Source organism: Panthera uncia, chromosome D2, assembly GCF_023721935.1.
Source record: "Panthera uncia isolate 11264 chromosome D2, Puncia_PCG_1.0, whole genome shotgun sequence".
Taxonomy (NCBI): domain Eukaryota; kingdom Metazoa; phylum Chordata; class Mammalia; order Carnivora; family Felidae; genus Panthera; species Panthera uncia.
The window spans coordinates 68,364,123-68,378,604 of NC_064818.1; the positions used below are offsets into that span (position 1 = coordinate 68,364,123).

Here is a 14,482-nt window from a genome sequence, read left to right on the forward strand (position 1 = left end):
TATCTTAGTGCCTACAAGGACTTAGTTTATCCCCAACATTTTAGAAACATGGATGTTATATAAACTGCCTTAGCCTGTTCGGGCTGCTGTAACAACATACTACAGACTGAATAGCTTATAAACAGCAGAACTTATTTCACCCGGTCCTGGAGGCTAGAAGTCCAAGATCACCGTGCCGGCATGATGGGGTTCTCCCGAGACCCCCTCTTTGGGGATGCAGTCTGCAACTTTCGTCTGTGTCCTCACCGGGTGGAAGGGACTAGAAAGCTCTGTCAGGCCTTTTTTTTTTATAAGGGCACTAATCCCACTCACCAGGGTTCCACCCTCAAGACTTAAGCACTTCCCAAAATCATACCCAACTTCTAATACCATCACGCTGAGCATCGAGTTCCAACATTCGACCATGGGGGCCGTGGGCACAAATTTCCAGCCTATATAACACAGCCATATTGGAAACAGTGTGACTGTTTAAAACATTCGGGAATTCGGGATTTTCGCAGCAGTTAGTAAATTACAGCCATGCCCTGACACTTACCTGGAGCCAGTCCTTCCTAGACCAAGAAAGCGTCCTTACCTGGTGAGATTCTAGAGACGGTTACTTTAGTCTCGGGCCCAGGGTAAAGCCAGCAAACAAAACGACAAGATGTGGTTCTTGCCTGATCTCACGCCACGACGGTTTCCTTTCACTCAAGGTGGTTGAAAGTTCTTCAAAAGCAATTATTTCTGGCACAGGTAGAAGTGTAACTTCTCATACATGCACACCTCAGTGTGACCCGTTAATTAGTCGCTTCCCTGAGCGGGCTTGGAGACAGAGGCACAGGAGGCGCCGGCTGGAGGCCCAAGGGTGAAGAGGCCAGCGTGTGTGTTGCGCGTGTGCATCCGCGCACGTGTGAGGGGCGCAGGGGCAGGAGTGAGGTGGGATCCGGGAGAGCGCACGGTCCCTCCCACGTTCGACTAAGTCACGGCCACATCCCCGGTGGCTGACACTTGGGGGCGCTCAGTAAATCGAGCAGGACAGATTCTGGCACTAACTTCAGACCAGTTCTCCGAGTTAGGAGATGGAGCTCGTCCACGACGACGGAGCGGAGTTCGGGTCCTACCGCCCCCCGCGCGAACCGAGACGCCCCAGCGAGTGGAAGCCCATCGGCGACCCCAGGGCTGGTCCCAGGAGCCCCGCCCCGGAGAAGGTAGCTCCAGCTGCTGCGGGCGCCCGGCACCCAATCCCTGGGGTGGGCACGCCACCAGCACGGACTGGGGTCGGGGGGCCCGGCTGGGGAAGAGCCCTCTGGCTGTGGGAACCGGGTCCCCGAACAGGTGCGGAGACCCGAAGGGAGGTGCAGACGGGGGACAGCAGCGGCAGGAGGGGAGAACCCCTGGCGAGCGCCCGACCCTCGAGCGCCGCGAAGTCCGCGGGGCGCGCTCTTCAGGGTGTGCGGCTGCCGTTCCGCGCGCGCCCCGTTGGCCGAGCGCGCTCCCGGGTCCCTTGGAGCGCTCCCGGGGACTGTGAGCGCGGCGTCGGGATCGCAGAGCTGCCTGCGAACTTTATCCGGCAAGTTCTAGGGGTGCGCGGGCAACTTTGCACGGGCGCCTTTCCCCCGGGCGGTGAACGCGGACAGCGTGCGGACCCGGCCACCAGTTTTGCAGAGGGCGCCCTCCAGGGGCGGTGCGCGCCCGCTGCGCGGGCAGCAGGCGTCGCCCGCTGTACGGCCTGCCCGGGGCTGCCCCGCGCGACTCCGCCCCCTGCCACGCCGGGGCTTTTACTTTCGCTTTCGTTTGGGCGGCCTCAGACCCTCAGCGCCGAGGGACCGCGACGGACGCCAGCGCTGGCTGCCCCGCCGCCCGCCGCGCAGGGGCCTGGTAACTTCCGCCCCCGCCCCCGCTTGCGCCCCTCCCGCCCGCGTGCGCTCCTTCCCCCCCTCCACAACCGCCCTCCCACCTGGCCCTGCTCCCCCTCTCATCCCCCCAGCCGGCCCGCAACGAAACTTTGGGGAAAGAAAGGGCCCTCGCGCCCCCCGCTCCCTCCGGCATCGCCGGCTCGGCTCAGCGCGCCCTCCCTTCCCCGCTAACCAGCTGGGACTGCCGGGCAGTTCGGGCTGTTCGGGATTTGGAAAAAGGGGGCGTGGATTGAGACGCGAAGGAGGGGATCGATCTCTCGCAAGGCAGGCAGTGAGCGCTCGGGTGTCTGACCGCCCTGGGCGCCAGTCCCCGCGTCCCTGTTTGTCAGCTGTGGGCCTCGGTCCTCCCTGTGCCTGTCTGTTAAATGGGGTCGGTGGTGACCGCGGGCTGACGGTTGCTGCCAGGCTGTAAGGAGGTGACAGGCGCACAGCCCCTCCGTCGGAGCTCAGTGCGTTGGAGCTACCGTCGTCCTGGCTGGGGCCCCTGGTACTGAGCTCTTGAAGGTCTCTTGAGGAAGTGAAAAAAAGGCAGGCTGCAGGTCACCTTGCTACCGTTCACCGTTGTACTCAAGTTTAGCGTTTATGGGGCAGTAAAATCGCTTGTGGGTTATTCTGTGTGGGTCATTTCTAGGCCATTTCGCCTGAACTCTTGCTCTGGCAGGCTACGTGGCCCCGTCCTTTGTTTACTTACAGGTTATTTCCTCCTTCGGGGGCTACAGCCTGAGCCCTTACAAAGGGGATGAACACAAGAAAATAACAGTAGGCCTGCCCTCTCCAGGCACAGCAGAGGTGAGATAGGCCTGGATTTTCTTGGGTAGGCTGTGGAAATCCAAGCCTTGGCCTGACTGAAATGATGTGGCCAGGATTAGGCACCTCACTTGGTCAGCACCCTTATTCTGGGTGAACTTGAGTTCACCCAGAAATCAAGCCTAGCCTCATAGGAGTAAGACAGTCGTTGAATGTTTGCTGTCCCTCTGCGCAGCGTTCAGCGTCAACCCAGCAAGATGCTGTAGGTTTCAGGCTGAAGACCCTTCTGGCCTAATGTTTGGAGGGAAAACTCTGGGAGGCCTCCCACGGCTGATCCGTAGACATAAGCCTGAATTTTATGTCTCTGTAGTCAAGTCCAAAGTCCCCTCCACGTGGCTGGGAAGGACAAGCAGTTTAAGCCGCACCCCTGCTTTGACGGAATAGGTCAAGGGTTTACTGAGTGTGCAGTTCCCCTCTGCCTGCAGCACCCCCCCGCCTTGTACCCTCTGGGCTTCCCCTTCTCAGACCTCAGGTCAGATATCTCCTCCCCTGAGAACCTTCCCGAATTCCTCTGAAGCCCAGTCGGGTCCCCTGGGATGGCCACAGATTGTTGGTCCGCATGGCACTCACGACAATCGCAGCTTGACATTTGTGCCCTCCTTTTATCAAAGTTTGTCCCCCATCAAGGCAGCACCAGGTCAGTTTGCTCCCAGCAGTGTCCCCAGCTCCTAGCACACGGCCTGGTGCGTTAGGCTCCCAGTAAGTATTCGAGGAGGAGCTGCCCCAACTCTTCCCAGCACCCCCAACACCATCAGAGCAAAAGTCTGGCTTTCTTAGGAGCTGTTTTGCTTAGGTTTGTCCTTTTTTAAAAAAAAAATTGGTCATGTTGTTTTATCATCATACATCCTAGATTCAGCCTTGAAGACTAGCATTAGCAAAAGGCTCAAGGCTTAATTACCACATGTTGAAGGTAGTGTCTTCTTCTGACGGCTCTTGTATAACTTTAACTTGCTAACTTTACAAAGTATTTCTGTGCTTTGCTGACAACAATCCACACTGAAAAGTAACTAAGTGTATGTAAAGGAGATGAGATAAAATTATGGAGCGTTTCTGCGTGTCTGGATTCATGCTTATCTCCTTTGGGAATGGAGTCATCTCTGTTTTCAAGAAACATTTTGCACCCTAATCTGAACGCTCTAACCGCCCCCCCCCCCTCCCCGCTGAACACACAATGCACATTGCTGGCGATGGTGGAGGGTTGATGAGGTGTTGGGAAACAAGATGGCCACCTGACTTCCCACAGTCATGGTAGAGAGCTCGTGTGGGACCCTCCCTCCCTCTCCGTTCTCTCCTTACTGCCCAGCTCACCCCTCAGGTAAGCTGCAAGGGGACGTGATACTACTACTCAGAACTCACAGCCACTGGGTCAGCACTCTGCCATCTTGGATGCCTCCCTCCCCTCAAGCTGGGTTCCTTCTCCCCACCTCCAGAAGCCGTTACTTGTGCTCTGGGGCACAGTGTGTTGTGTCCAGTGGATGCCTTCTTGTTTTCTGACTGAGTGAAAACATCCCTGGGCGAGCCTAACAGAAATGCAGGCCTGCATCTGCGCACCCACTCTGTGCAATTGCTCGGAGACTGAGACCAGCAGAAATTAGACTCTGGAGAGGGTTTCCTTTGTTACTGAAAGCCGAGCCCTTCACGGGGAAGGAAACAGGACTGGATGTAGGAAAAACGGCTTTAGTACAGGCTCTACTAAAACTCTCTTCTAACCGGCCATATCACTTTTAGCGGATTCTCTTCCCTTGGGACATTTGTTTCTTCCAGCTTTCCGTTCAGTTAATATTTCTTTCGTAGGCACCTTTTGTGTGTTGGGCGCTTCTGCCGTGATGAACTTAGAATTGTTGTGTTTGAGCTACAAATAAGCAGAGTGAAAATGAAAAAAAAAAGACAAAGAGAACAGGGGTGGGGGGAGCTGATGAGATAGGTGTAATCAAGGAGGACCTCCCTATGGAGGTGCCATTTAAGCTGAATTCTGAAGATTGATTATTAGCCCGCTGGACAAAGGTGTCATGTCCAGCAGATGTATGAGTGGTGACTTCCAGAAAGAGAGAACTATGAGCCCTGACAGAACCTGAAATGAGCATAATATGTTTAAGGATGCTGGGAGGCTGCATGGTATGATGGTAACGGGGGGTGTGCTCTGGGTCGGGTGCATGCTGCTGCCTTCAGATCCAAGTCCTGCTCTTTACTCGTAATATAACTTGGGACAAGCTATCTACCTGTTTCTAACCTCACCTTCCTCATCTGTCAAAAAGCAGTGATCATAGGAATGGTCCGACAGCATTGTTGAAAGTATTAAATGAGATAATGCTTACAAAGCAATTAGCACAAGCAAATAATAAGTCAGTTTCTATTCTTATTGTTGTTTTCACGTCTTAAAGTAGAGGGAGTGGCAGGTTAGTAAGAGATCCCACTTTTTTTAAATAAAGAGCCAGGTAGTAAATATTTTAGGCTTTTCAGGCCATATGGTCTCTGTCACAATTGCTCAACTCTGGTTGTGGCAGGAAAGCAGCCATAGGCAATATGTTAACAAATGGGTATGCCTGTATTAACAATAAAACTTTATTTACAAAAACAAGTGGTAGGCCGGAGTTTGCCAACTCCAATACTAGATCATAAAGGGTCTTAAAACCCAAGGAGGTGGGTTTAGATTTGAACTGTTGGATCATAGGGATCTCTTGAAGATTCTGGATGAGGAAAATAATACGATGGAAATCTATCCATTTTGGTAGACCCGCCGAAAACCTTCTGACACAGAGAGCTTTTGCTTTTTGCAGATTGCTAATGTTTTCGAACAGGGTTCAAGCGATGCCAGGCAAAGCTTGAGCACCTTGTCACCTGTCAGGAATGTAGAGGGAGTTTCCTGTTACAGACCTTCCACAGCTTCTCTTACTGGGGGATCCTTTAACAAAATCAGGGACGCCAGATCAGAAGCTCCCTGAGGGCACAGCTTTTGTTCTCTTTGCTGCTGCCTCCTCCCTCTCTGGAACACTGCCTCAAATAGAGTTGGCACTCGAGCATTTAACTGAATGGTTGGTGCAGGAGCCTTGGAGCCTAAACATGCAAGACTGCTCATCTCCAGGCTTAATCAAAAACCGCAACACCTAGGGGCGCCTGGGTGGCTCATTTGGTTAAGCCTCTGACTCTTGATCTTGGCTCAGGTCACGATCCCACAGTTTTGTGAGTTCGAGCCCTGCCTTGGGCTCTGCGCCGACAGTGGAGAGCCTGCTTGGGATTTCCTCTCTCTCTCTCTCTCTCTGCCCCTCCCTGGCTCCCACTGTCTCTGTCTTTCTCAAAATAAATAAATTAAAGAAAAATCTTAGGAAAAAAAAAACCTGTATCATCTAATGAGTGCTACTTAAAAGGATCATGAGGCCAGTGATGCGCTAGATACCAAGGTTCTGGTTTTTTTTCTTCCTTCCAGATGGCAGACGATCAGGGCTGTGGCGTGGAGCAAGCAGCTGGGGACTCAGCAAGCAGAGATGCAGTTGATGCTAAGCCAGACCGGTCTTCCTTTGTGCCATCACTCTTCAGGTACGTTTCCTGGGCTAAAGAGGGGCCCCGGGCCCCTCCAGCCTGCCATGCCTCAGCCATCTCCACACATGTGTGGGGAGAGGGACATTCAGGGCAGGAGGTCCGTGCTGCGCGTGGAAGATTTGCACAGAACCCTGACAGCTGTGTGTGACAACATTCGGGTTCCGGTGTGCACTTCCTGTCTCTGGGGGCAAGCCCAGAGGTGGGGGAAAACAAACTGGCGGCGGGGGGAGGGGGGGCGTCTCCGGCTCCGCAGCTGTGCATCTGGGTGGCACCTGCCCAGGAGGGAGGGGCTGTCCGCATCAGAGGTGATTTGCAGGCAGCCTCCTTCGGGGCAGAGCCTGGGTTGCTGCTGCCCTTTGGGACCAGGTTTGGCTGCCAGGCAGAATCCGGGGGCATGGGACAGGAGGTTTTAGGGTAGCCCTCCATTGAAGGAAGCATGCTGTCTGCAGATTCTCACCTTGTCGTTTCTTGAGTCCACTTCTAAAATTCCAGATCTTGGCATTTAATAATAATAATAACAACAACTTAATTTATTGCGTTCTCGTGTGCTAGCTCAGTATGGCACGCCATCCTCCTAATCCCCGGAGATAGTTCTATCGTTATCACCATTTAATAGGCAGGGAAACTGAGGCACACAGACGTTTACCAGCTTGCCTCTTTGATGACAGTTAATAAATGTCGGAGGGGCGCCTGGGTGGCTCCGTTGGTTAAGCATCCGACTCTGGATTCCGGCTCAGGTTGTAACCTCACGGTTTGTGAGTTCAAGCCCCGCGTTGGGGCTCTGTGCTGACAGTGCAGAGCCCGCATGGGATTCTCTCTCTCTCTCTTTCTCTCTCGCTGTCTCTCAAAAATAAATAAATAAACATTTTTTTAAATTAAAAAAAAGTAAATGGTGGAGCTGAGATGAGAACGTACATGGTACCACCACCACCCAATAGCTCTCCTGTGCTCTCCATTTAAAAGTAGGAATGCAGGGACCCAGAGGGGCCCCTCACCTCCCCTCACCCTTGGCCATGGGGCGGCAGGCAACAGGGCTTCCTTGCAAGAAGCCGGAGGGCACTGTGGGTCAGAAGCATCAGACTTTTCGGCGTCTCCTAAGCCGAGCCCCACCTGGGAGGGACGGTGACAGAGATCAAAGTTGAGGTTAGGGAGTGCTCCCAAGCAGTGCTCAGGAGGGGAAGAGCCGGTGATGAGGGGCAGCCTGGCTCCCTCCAAACAATCCCAGAGAAACCCTTGGGTCACGCCATCCCGGACAGGACTCGAAAAAGTGAGAAGACCTCCACATCCTGGACCTGAGTTCCTTTGGCCTTGGTGGCCATTTAGGGTCAAGGATACCCCATGAAATGAGCAGAACATGCAGCTGCAACTCCTGAGAACTTTCGAAAGCCATAAGGTCAGTTGATCCAGTACGAGCCCTTTAGAACAGTGGCCAGCAAATGTTTCGTTCACGGAGCTGCAAAATAACGTTCTAAAATGACACATGCACACACATACTTTTTTTGTTGTTGTTGTTTGTTTTTTACATTTATTTTTGAGAAACAGAGTGAGACAAAGAGTGAGCAGGGGAGGGGCAGAGAGAGGAGACACAGAATCCGAAGCAGGCTCCAGTCTCTGAGCTGGCAGCACAGAGCCTGACGTGGGGCTCGAACCCGCGAACTGTGAGATCATGACCTGAGCTGAAGTCAGCCGCTCAGCCGACTGAGCCACCCAGGCGCCCCTATCTGCACACACATATTTTAAGGTGACCTATAAATTTCTTGGCAAATAGGTGCAAAGGACGTGAGAATATTTCAGTTTTCCCAAGTCTCTGAGTCTTTAGGTTAAGCAGGTTGCCTGTCGGTGACAGAGAAACAGAAACTGTAATGTTCATTTCGGAAGTCTTAGTAAAGCCTTGTGGTATACTTCCCAGAAATTATGAAACCCAGCGGTATGTTGTAAATACTGACATTTGAAAATCACTTCTTTAAATGTATTCAGTGGACTCTGAATCCACAGTACTTTTATAACCACGTTTCTCCCTTAAAAATGTACACAAGCAAGCTGTCTTCAACAGCTGGAATTTTTGTTGTTTCTTTTTCCCCGGAACTCTTGTTTTTTCGCTTTATTTCCCCCCACAGTATTTTATTCTGCTGTCATAGATTTAGTTGCTTGAATGACCTCCCCATCATGCATCTCTGTAACCTAAAGGTGTGCATCAATGCATATGCATAAAGTTTTTCAAAATTTAAAAAAAGTTTTTTTTTTTTTTGAGAGAGAGAGAGAGACAGAGTGCAAGTGGGGGAGGGGCAGAGCGAGAGGGGGACCCAGAATCCGAAGCAGGCTCCAGGCTCTGAGCTGTCAGCGCAGAGCCCGACCCGGGGCTCGAACTCACAAACCGTGAGATCATGACCCAAGTCAAAGTTGGACACTTAACCGACCGAGCCACCCAGGCGCCCCTATGTATGCATAAATTTTAAGACATTTTTCCAGGTATCATGAGTATTACAAGAAATTTCTGCTATGTTAAGTTACTGATAATTTCTCCGAGACTAAGTTACTGTCTTGACTCTTATTAATTCACAGTTGATCCAAACAAATGTTGGTAAGTCATTAGCACTATTAAATCATTTTTCATCAAGATAATTGTTAAATAGAAATTGCATTTAAATTGCAACTTACAATGGGAAAGCGGGCTTTTCAAAAGCTAGCTTATGCATACGTGGATAAATGAGAGCCATTGCCAGAATAAGGAAGTGTTCAGTTATCACCTCTTTTGCCTGTTTGTCATTTTTAGAGGTAGAAGCTCTAAGAAACCATGAATAAGTACGTGGGATGGCAACAGTTTTGTGATAATAGTGTCACTTAATTCTTTGAATTCCTTCTAAGTTCTGTGCCAAAAAATGACAAATCAATTAGGTCCTTCAATTGTATCGAAAATAATTACAAATTACTTGACTTACAAAAGGGTTTGTTATTCTGCCCTTAGAAACATTGATTTTTTTCTGTTAATGTGAAGTATGCTCAAAAGGCTTTACCAAAACTTCTCAAAAAACTGTTAATTAAACCTGTTCCTCTTTAGTTGGAGGCAAATTGTTTAACCCAAAATATTCCCAACAGAGATAAGATAATTAAAGTAGCGATGATGAACATTTGTCAGTATCCTTTTTTTTTTTTTTTTTTGGTAAAAAGCTTTTAAACTGCTTTTTAAAATATTTCATGGTTAAGACCTTAGAGCTGCGAATGTAGCTCATTCACTTACGTAAAATGTCTGCTGTATATTCTAGTTGACAAAGCCAGTCCTTCTTGTCGAACTAATCTGCCACACCAGATTTACTTTCAACCAATAAAGGTCTGATACCATTTCCAGTTCAGCAAATGTGTTATAAGGCATCCCAGTGACAACCATCTTGTTTCTAGTTCTTAGAGGATGGATGCACGGATGGATGGATGGATGGATGGATGGATAGATGAATGGAAGAAAGGAAGGTTGGATGGATGGATGTAGGGTGGGGAGAGAGGGAAGGAAAGAGGAAGGAAAGGGCACAAAGAAAGCCGGATGCTGTGTTCACTTCTCTCAGTGTTTATTTGCTTTGCTGTCACAGAACTCTAGCTCAAAAGTGATAGTGTCTTTGGAAATAATCAGGAAGTGAAAAAGGCAAAGTCATTATTTAAGAGCCACAACGTTCCCTTTCCATTCTATGTTTATTTTTATTCAGTATATTTTGTAAACATATCATCGAATTTGGAACAGCCCAGGGTGGCCCCAAACAGCCCCATTTCTAACGCCATCCTTCACCCTTATTAGACTCTTGTGTAAATAGGAAGCCCATTACCATGCCTGATTCAAAGAGACCCACAGATACTTATATTTGAATTGTCTATTAGATGATGTGGAGGTTTTGACACCATCTAAGAATCAGGGTGGATGAGAATTCTGCTCTTCTTTTACTTGGTGGGAGATGGGAAACAGGGGAGGCAGTATCTCAGGCAAACCAGTTTTTGGAAAAATACACATGCAAGTTGAGGATCTGATCATGAACTCCCTTAAAATATCCTATGTCTGCACCCCTTGGAAGGTCTTTGAGTGCCCTGTTTGAACACCTCTGCCTTAAGATGCATCATTTTACGGAAGAGACATGGTCTGTGATATTGGGGTTTTTTTACCCCCTTAAGTCCTTTGGAAAGGTCAGTATGCTCAGGTAATTTTCTGTATTCTAGTTCGCTACCTTTTTATAGCATGGCTGATGTTGACATCAAGCTTCATTTATCAAAATAAACAATTATCCTTGCAAAATATTTGAATTCAATTCCATTTTCCAATTAAATATTTGAATTAAAGTAAATGGGCAGGGGCCAGACTTTAGAAGGGTTTGTCTGTCAGTCATATTAAGGATTTGGAATCCTAAAGAACAAGGACATCATGGAAAAGTTTAAGTAGAGTGACTTGATCAACCATACCTACCAAAAAAAAAAAAAAAAAGTGCCAGAGCAGCAGAGCTGCAGTGCGGGGCAGGGCCTGAAGGGGGTGCTGTTGCAAATTCTCTGGGCGAGAATGGGAGCGAAACGCCAGCCGAATACGACAGGTGGAGCCTTCACCTTTGGCCCCAGATGTGCCAGGGGTGCAGAGAGGTAGAAGCAGCGAGACTTTGTGACCAAGAGGGCTGAAGGGCTGAAGAGGGGAGAGGCGAGGAGGAAAGTGGCACCTGGACCCCAGGGAATAGCTGAAGTCATATAGTGACCCCTGAGCTGTCTGGCTAGGAAAGGGGTGACGAAATCCATTATTTCTAACAGAAAAACCGGTGTTTGCCACCTTCCATTGCTTCCCTGAACATTTCTGCTGCCTTGGCCCTGCTGCCCGAGAGCGCAGGACGGATTTGGGTGGTGCCAGGGACTTGGCATGTGATGGGGCCAGACCCTAAGTGCAACTCCAGACAGTGGGATTTGCCGCAAAGAGCAGGTGTCCACTGTCACACCTGACTGGTCAGCACCCTATACTTTCACTTCTGTTACTTAAGATTCTAAAGGGGAGTTGTTTATTCTGCTGAATTTAATTCATTGGGGTGACCTGAAAATGGCAGAGCAAACGGTCCACCTCCACGGAGTGAGGGACGCTATGCCACAGGTCCGACGGGTGAGCGCATCAACCACTGCGCTGGAGTGCTCCCCGCAGCTGATGGTGGGCACCCTACCCAGACTGTCCTGTCCCCAGCTCCCTTCTCGGGGCGTCAGAATTGCTATCAGGTGGCACCTCTTGCCCCTCTCTAATTGAGGACACGTGCCCTCCCCTGGAGACCTCAAGGATTCTGGGAAACAGGTCTCCTTTTTCCCCCCCAAAGCTTGGGAGGACTCAGTGGCCCCAGGTAGTTCCAAGCTCTCAGACTTGTCTTGGCTTTTTCACCTCACTGTCACTAGATGGCGCCACAGCCTCGTTTTATTTCCATTCCATCGGACCCTGAGTAAACCCAACTGCTCTTTAACTTAATTTTTTTTTTTTGAAAAACAAGAATGCATTAAAATGTTTTCTTATTTCCCGATTATTGAAGAACAGTTAGAAAACATAGGAAACCTCAAAGGAAAGACATGCAAGATATTAACTTAAAATTAGTAAAAGTGTTTTAATTAGTTAAAATTAGTAGAAGTAAAAACAAAAAAGGAGAAATCGGTATGTGCACAGCCTGCATTCATTTTGAGCCAGTGTTTAAGGAACAAGGCCTAAAGTCATCTGCGAACTTATAGAGGGATTCTTCTTGAAGTAAAGGTAACCCAAGCACCTGGCACAGGTTACCGGCCATCCGTGTTAGCAGTGTGGTCCCTGCCCTGAATGTAAACTCAGGTTCTTCTTGAATGTCTAGGCGTGGCTACAGAAAATGGCTAATGGCTGAGAATAGCTAATTGCTGAATTATAGTATATTAGGAACTATGGGAGGAGGAGGGAGAGCCAGAGGAGTTGGGAGTTGAGTTATCAGGGCCCAGGAAGAGCCACAGCGACAGTGATGGTCAGTCCAAGCTACAAAGCACACAGATTCTTAGAAAGTGAGTGGAGGCCCACATCTGGTGGCACCACACCGGGAGCCATCGAGGGTACGAGGCCAGGCCCCACCCAGCAGCCTCACACATGTCCTCTTGCAGGCATACCTCAGCTCTGAAATCAGAGGCTTAGTTCTGCTCAAGGTCAGCATTAAGGGAAATAAAAGACAAAGGAGCAAACAGATTTCATGCACTGAGATTTCCCCCGGGCCCTGGTGGAGCCTTTGTGTCCCTGCAAAGAGGTTTGCTTATCCTTCCATTTACCAGGTGAAGAGGGCAGGAGAAAAGCCTCATTCTTGAAACTTGATAAATCCCCTGTTTTTGAGACGCTGGTTCAGATCCCATGGACTTTGTCTTCCATATCATCTTCGTGCTCTGCCCTGTGTGCTCTTCGAGTGTATTTAATGGATGCCACAGGGTTATCATTCTTTTTCCTGCATTGCAACTTGGGTTTCTCCACCAGTTAAGTGTTATATGTAAACAGATCCCTGTAAAAAAATGTGTGTTATTTGTATAATTATAAGAAAGATCCTGGTGGCCTGTCTTTTCATTTGGAGGGGAGGGTGTTTCAGAAGAAGCAATGCTTTGGAATTAAAGAACAGAGCAAAGATAGCAGACCTTAACTCATTCCAAAGAATATGTTAAGCAAAAGCCATTCGATCACACCCACTGATTAAGAGAGGCCAGGTCTGGGCCCCCTAAAATAAAGAGAATGGTAAAATATACCCAGGGAGTTCACCTTTCAATAAAGGAAGTCTTCGAATTCATACTACAGAATACTGGATGCCTGTCTCCGAAATTTGTACATAGACCATACTAACGATTTAATGCTGTAATAAATCTAGAAGCAGTGATGATTCTTAAAATGGCAACAATGGAGGCGTGGAGGTGGACATCCCAGGTTCTGGTTCTGGCCTTGCCTCATCCCAGGTTCTGGTTCTGGCCTTGCCTCCCAATCACTAGTTGAGGTACCAGCAAGTCCTTTGACCTCTTTGAACCTCAGTTTCTGTGTCTGCGTAATAGGTATATGAATACCTGTCCACTGGATTGCTTATGAGAATTGAATACAGTAACTGTCAGCTTACTGAACTGCCTGATGAGGAAGAAACTGTACATGATTCCTGACAGGGAAGAAATCATAGAACCGTAACGTTAAAACTGGAAGACGCCTTAAAAATGTGATTTATCCAGCTCCCTCCCATAACAGTCAAGGACGGTTAAGACCAGAGAGGTAAAGTACTTTACCCATAGTCACCCAGCAAGACCAGCACCAAGACCTGGGTCTAACTTGGGGTCCAGCGATCCACCCCATACATCAAGTGCCAGTCACAACTGCAGTGGCGTTGAGCTGGCCAGCCACGTTAATCTACCAGCAGAGCAGGTTTTTTCTTCTACCCAAGTGGGTCAGCAAATTTAATTCTTCGTTGAAATTGCTCCCTTTCTGCCCTGCTTCAGCTGAGGGCTTGGACAGAGTTCCAGCAGGGCTAGCGATGGGCATGCTGATAGAGGGTCAAGTGCCCATTTCAGGAGCAGAGAACCACACCTCTAAAGCATGGTGACGGGATCTAGAGACTTTGAAGCTTCCCCCACATGCAGAATATCTCCAGTTATTATAGGTTATTGCTCTTCTAGAAGGGAAATCATGAGCTAGCTGTATGGTTAAAAGAAAAAAGTGAAGAAGGGAAGTAAATGATCAGGTTTTCATAGTAATAAAAATGTTAAGACACTATTTGTACAGAATTAAGCCTAGGTGCAGAAAAGTACTATGAAACTTAAGACCTGTTGTTTCTCGGGGGAACACGCGGTCACAAGTAAGAGTTAGTTGTGCAGTGTGGCCTTGCCTGTTCAAACCCTGAGCTTGCTGGGGCTCAGGGTGTTCTGTCTGGCACGGATGTGTAACAGTGGGTTTGTCTGCTGTTCCACAGATGAGGAAGAATGAGGGCCGGGGCACCTGGGTGGCTCAGCGGGTTAAGCATCCCACTCTTGATTTCTGCTTAGGTCATGATCTCACGGTTTGTGAGATCGAGCCCCACCTTGGGTTCTGCACTGACAGCACGGAACCTGCATGGGATTCTCTCTCTCCCTCTCTCTCTGTCTCTCTCTTTCTTTCTCAACATAAATAAGCATTAAGAAAAAAGAGAGAGAGGACTGAGTCCTGTTAGCTGTTCTAAATTCTAGAGCCCCCCGCCATCATACAGACAGCAGTTTGAGGCTGTTTCAAGAGAATTCTGTCCTTT

General features: G+C 49.1%; 1 protein-coding gene across 4 annotated transcripts in view; it reads left to right on the forward strand.

Moving 5' to 3' along the window:
* The first annotated feature begins 966 nt into the window (after nucleotides 1-966).
* The window catches only part of CASP7 (caspase 7), a 29,498-nt gene continuing 15,982 nt past the window's right edge, over nucleotides 967-14,482 (forward strand). Inside the window, exons 1-2 of one of the 4 annotated variants that reach the window (XM_049645804.1) lie at nucleotides 967-1,187; nucleotides 6,127-6,236. In XM_049645804.1, the coding sequence (XP_049501761.1) occupies nucleotides 1,059-1,187; nucleotides 6,127-6,236 (239 nt within the window). In that variant the 5' untranslated portion in view covers nucleotides 967-1,058. Of the gene's footprint in view, nucleotides 1,188-1,775; nucleotides 1,858-1,912; nucleotides 2,685-2,705; nucleotides 4,018-6,126; nucleotides 6,237-14,482 lie in introns of those variants that run through there. The other 3 variants (XM_049645805.1, XM_049645808.1, XM_049645806.1) reach the window with 3 other exon arrangements.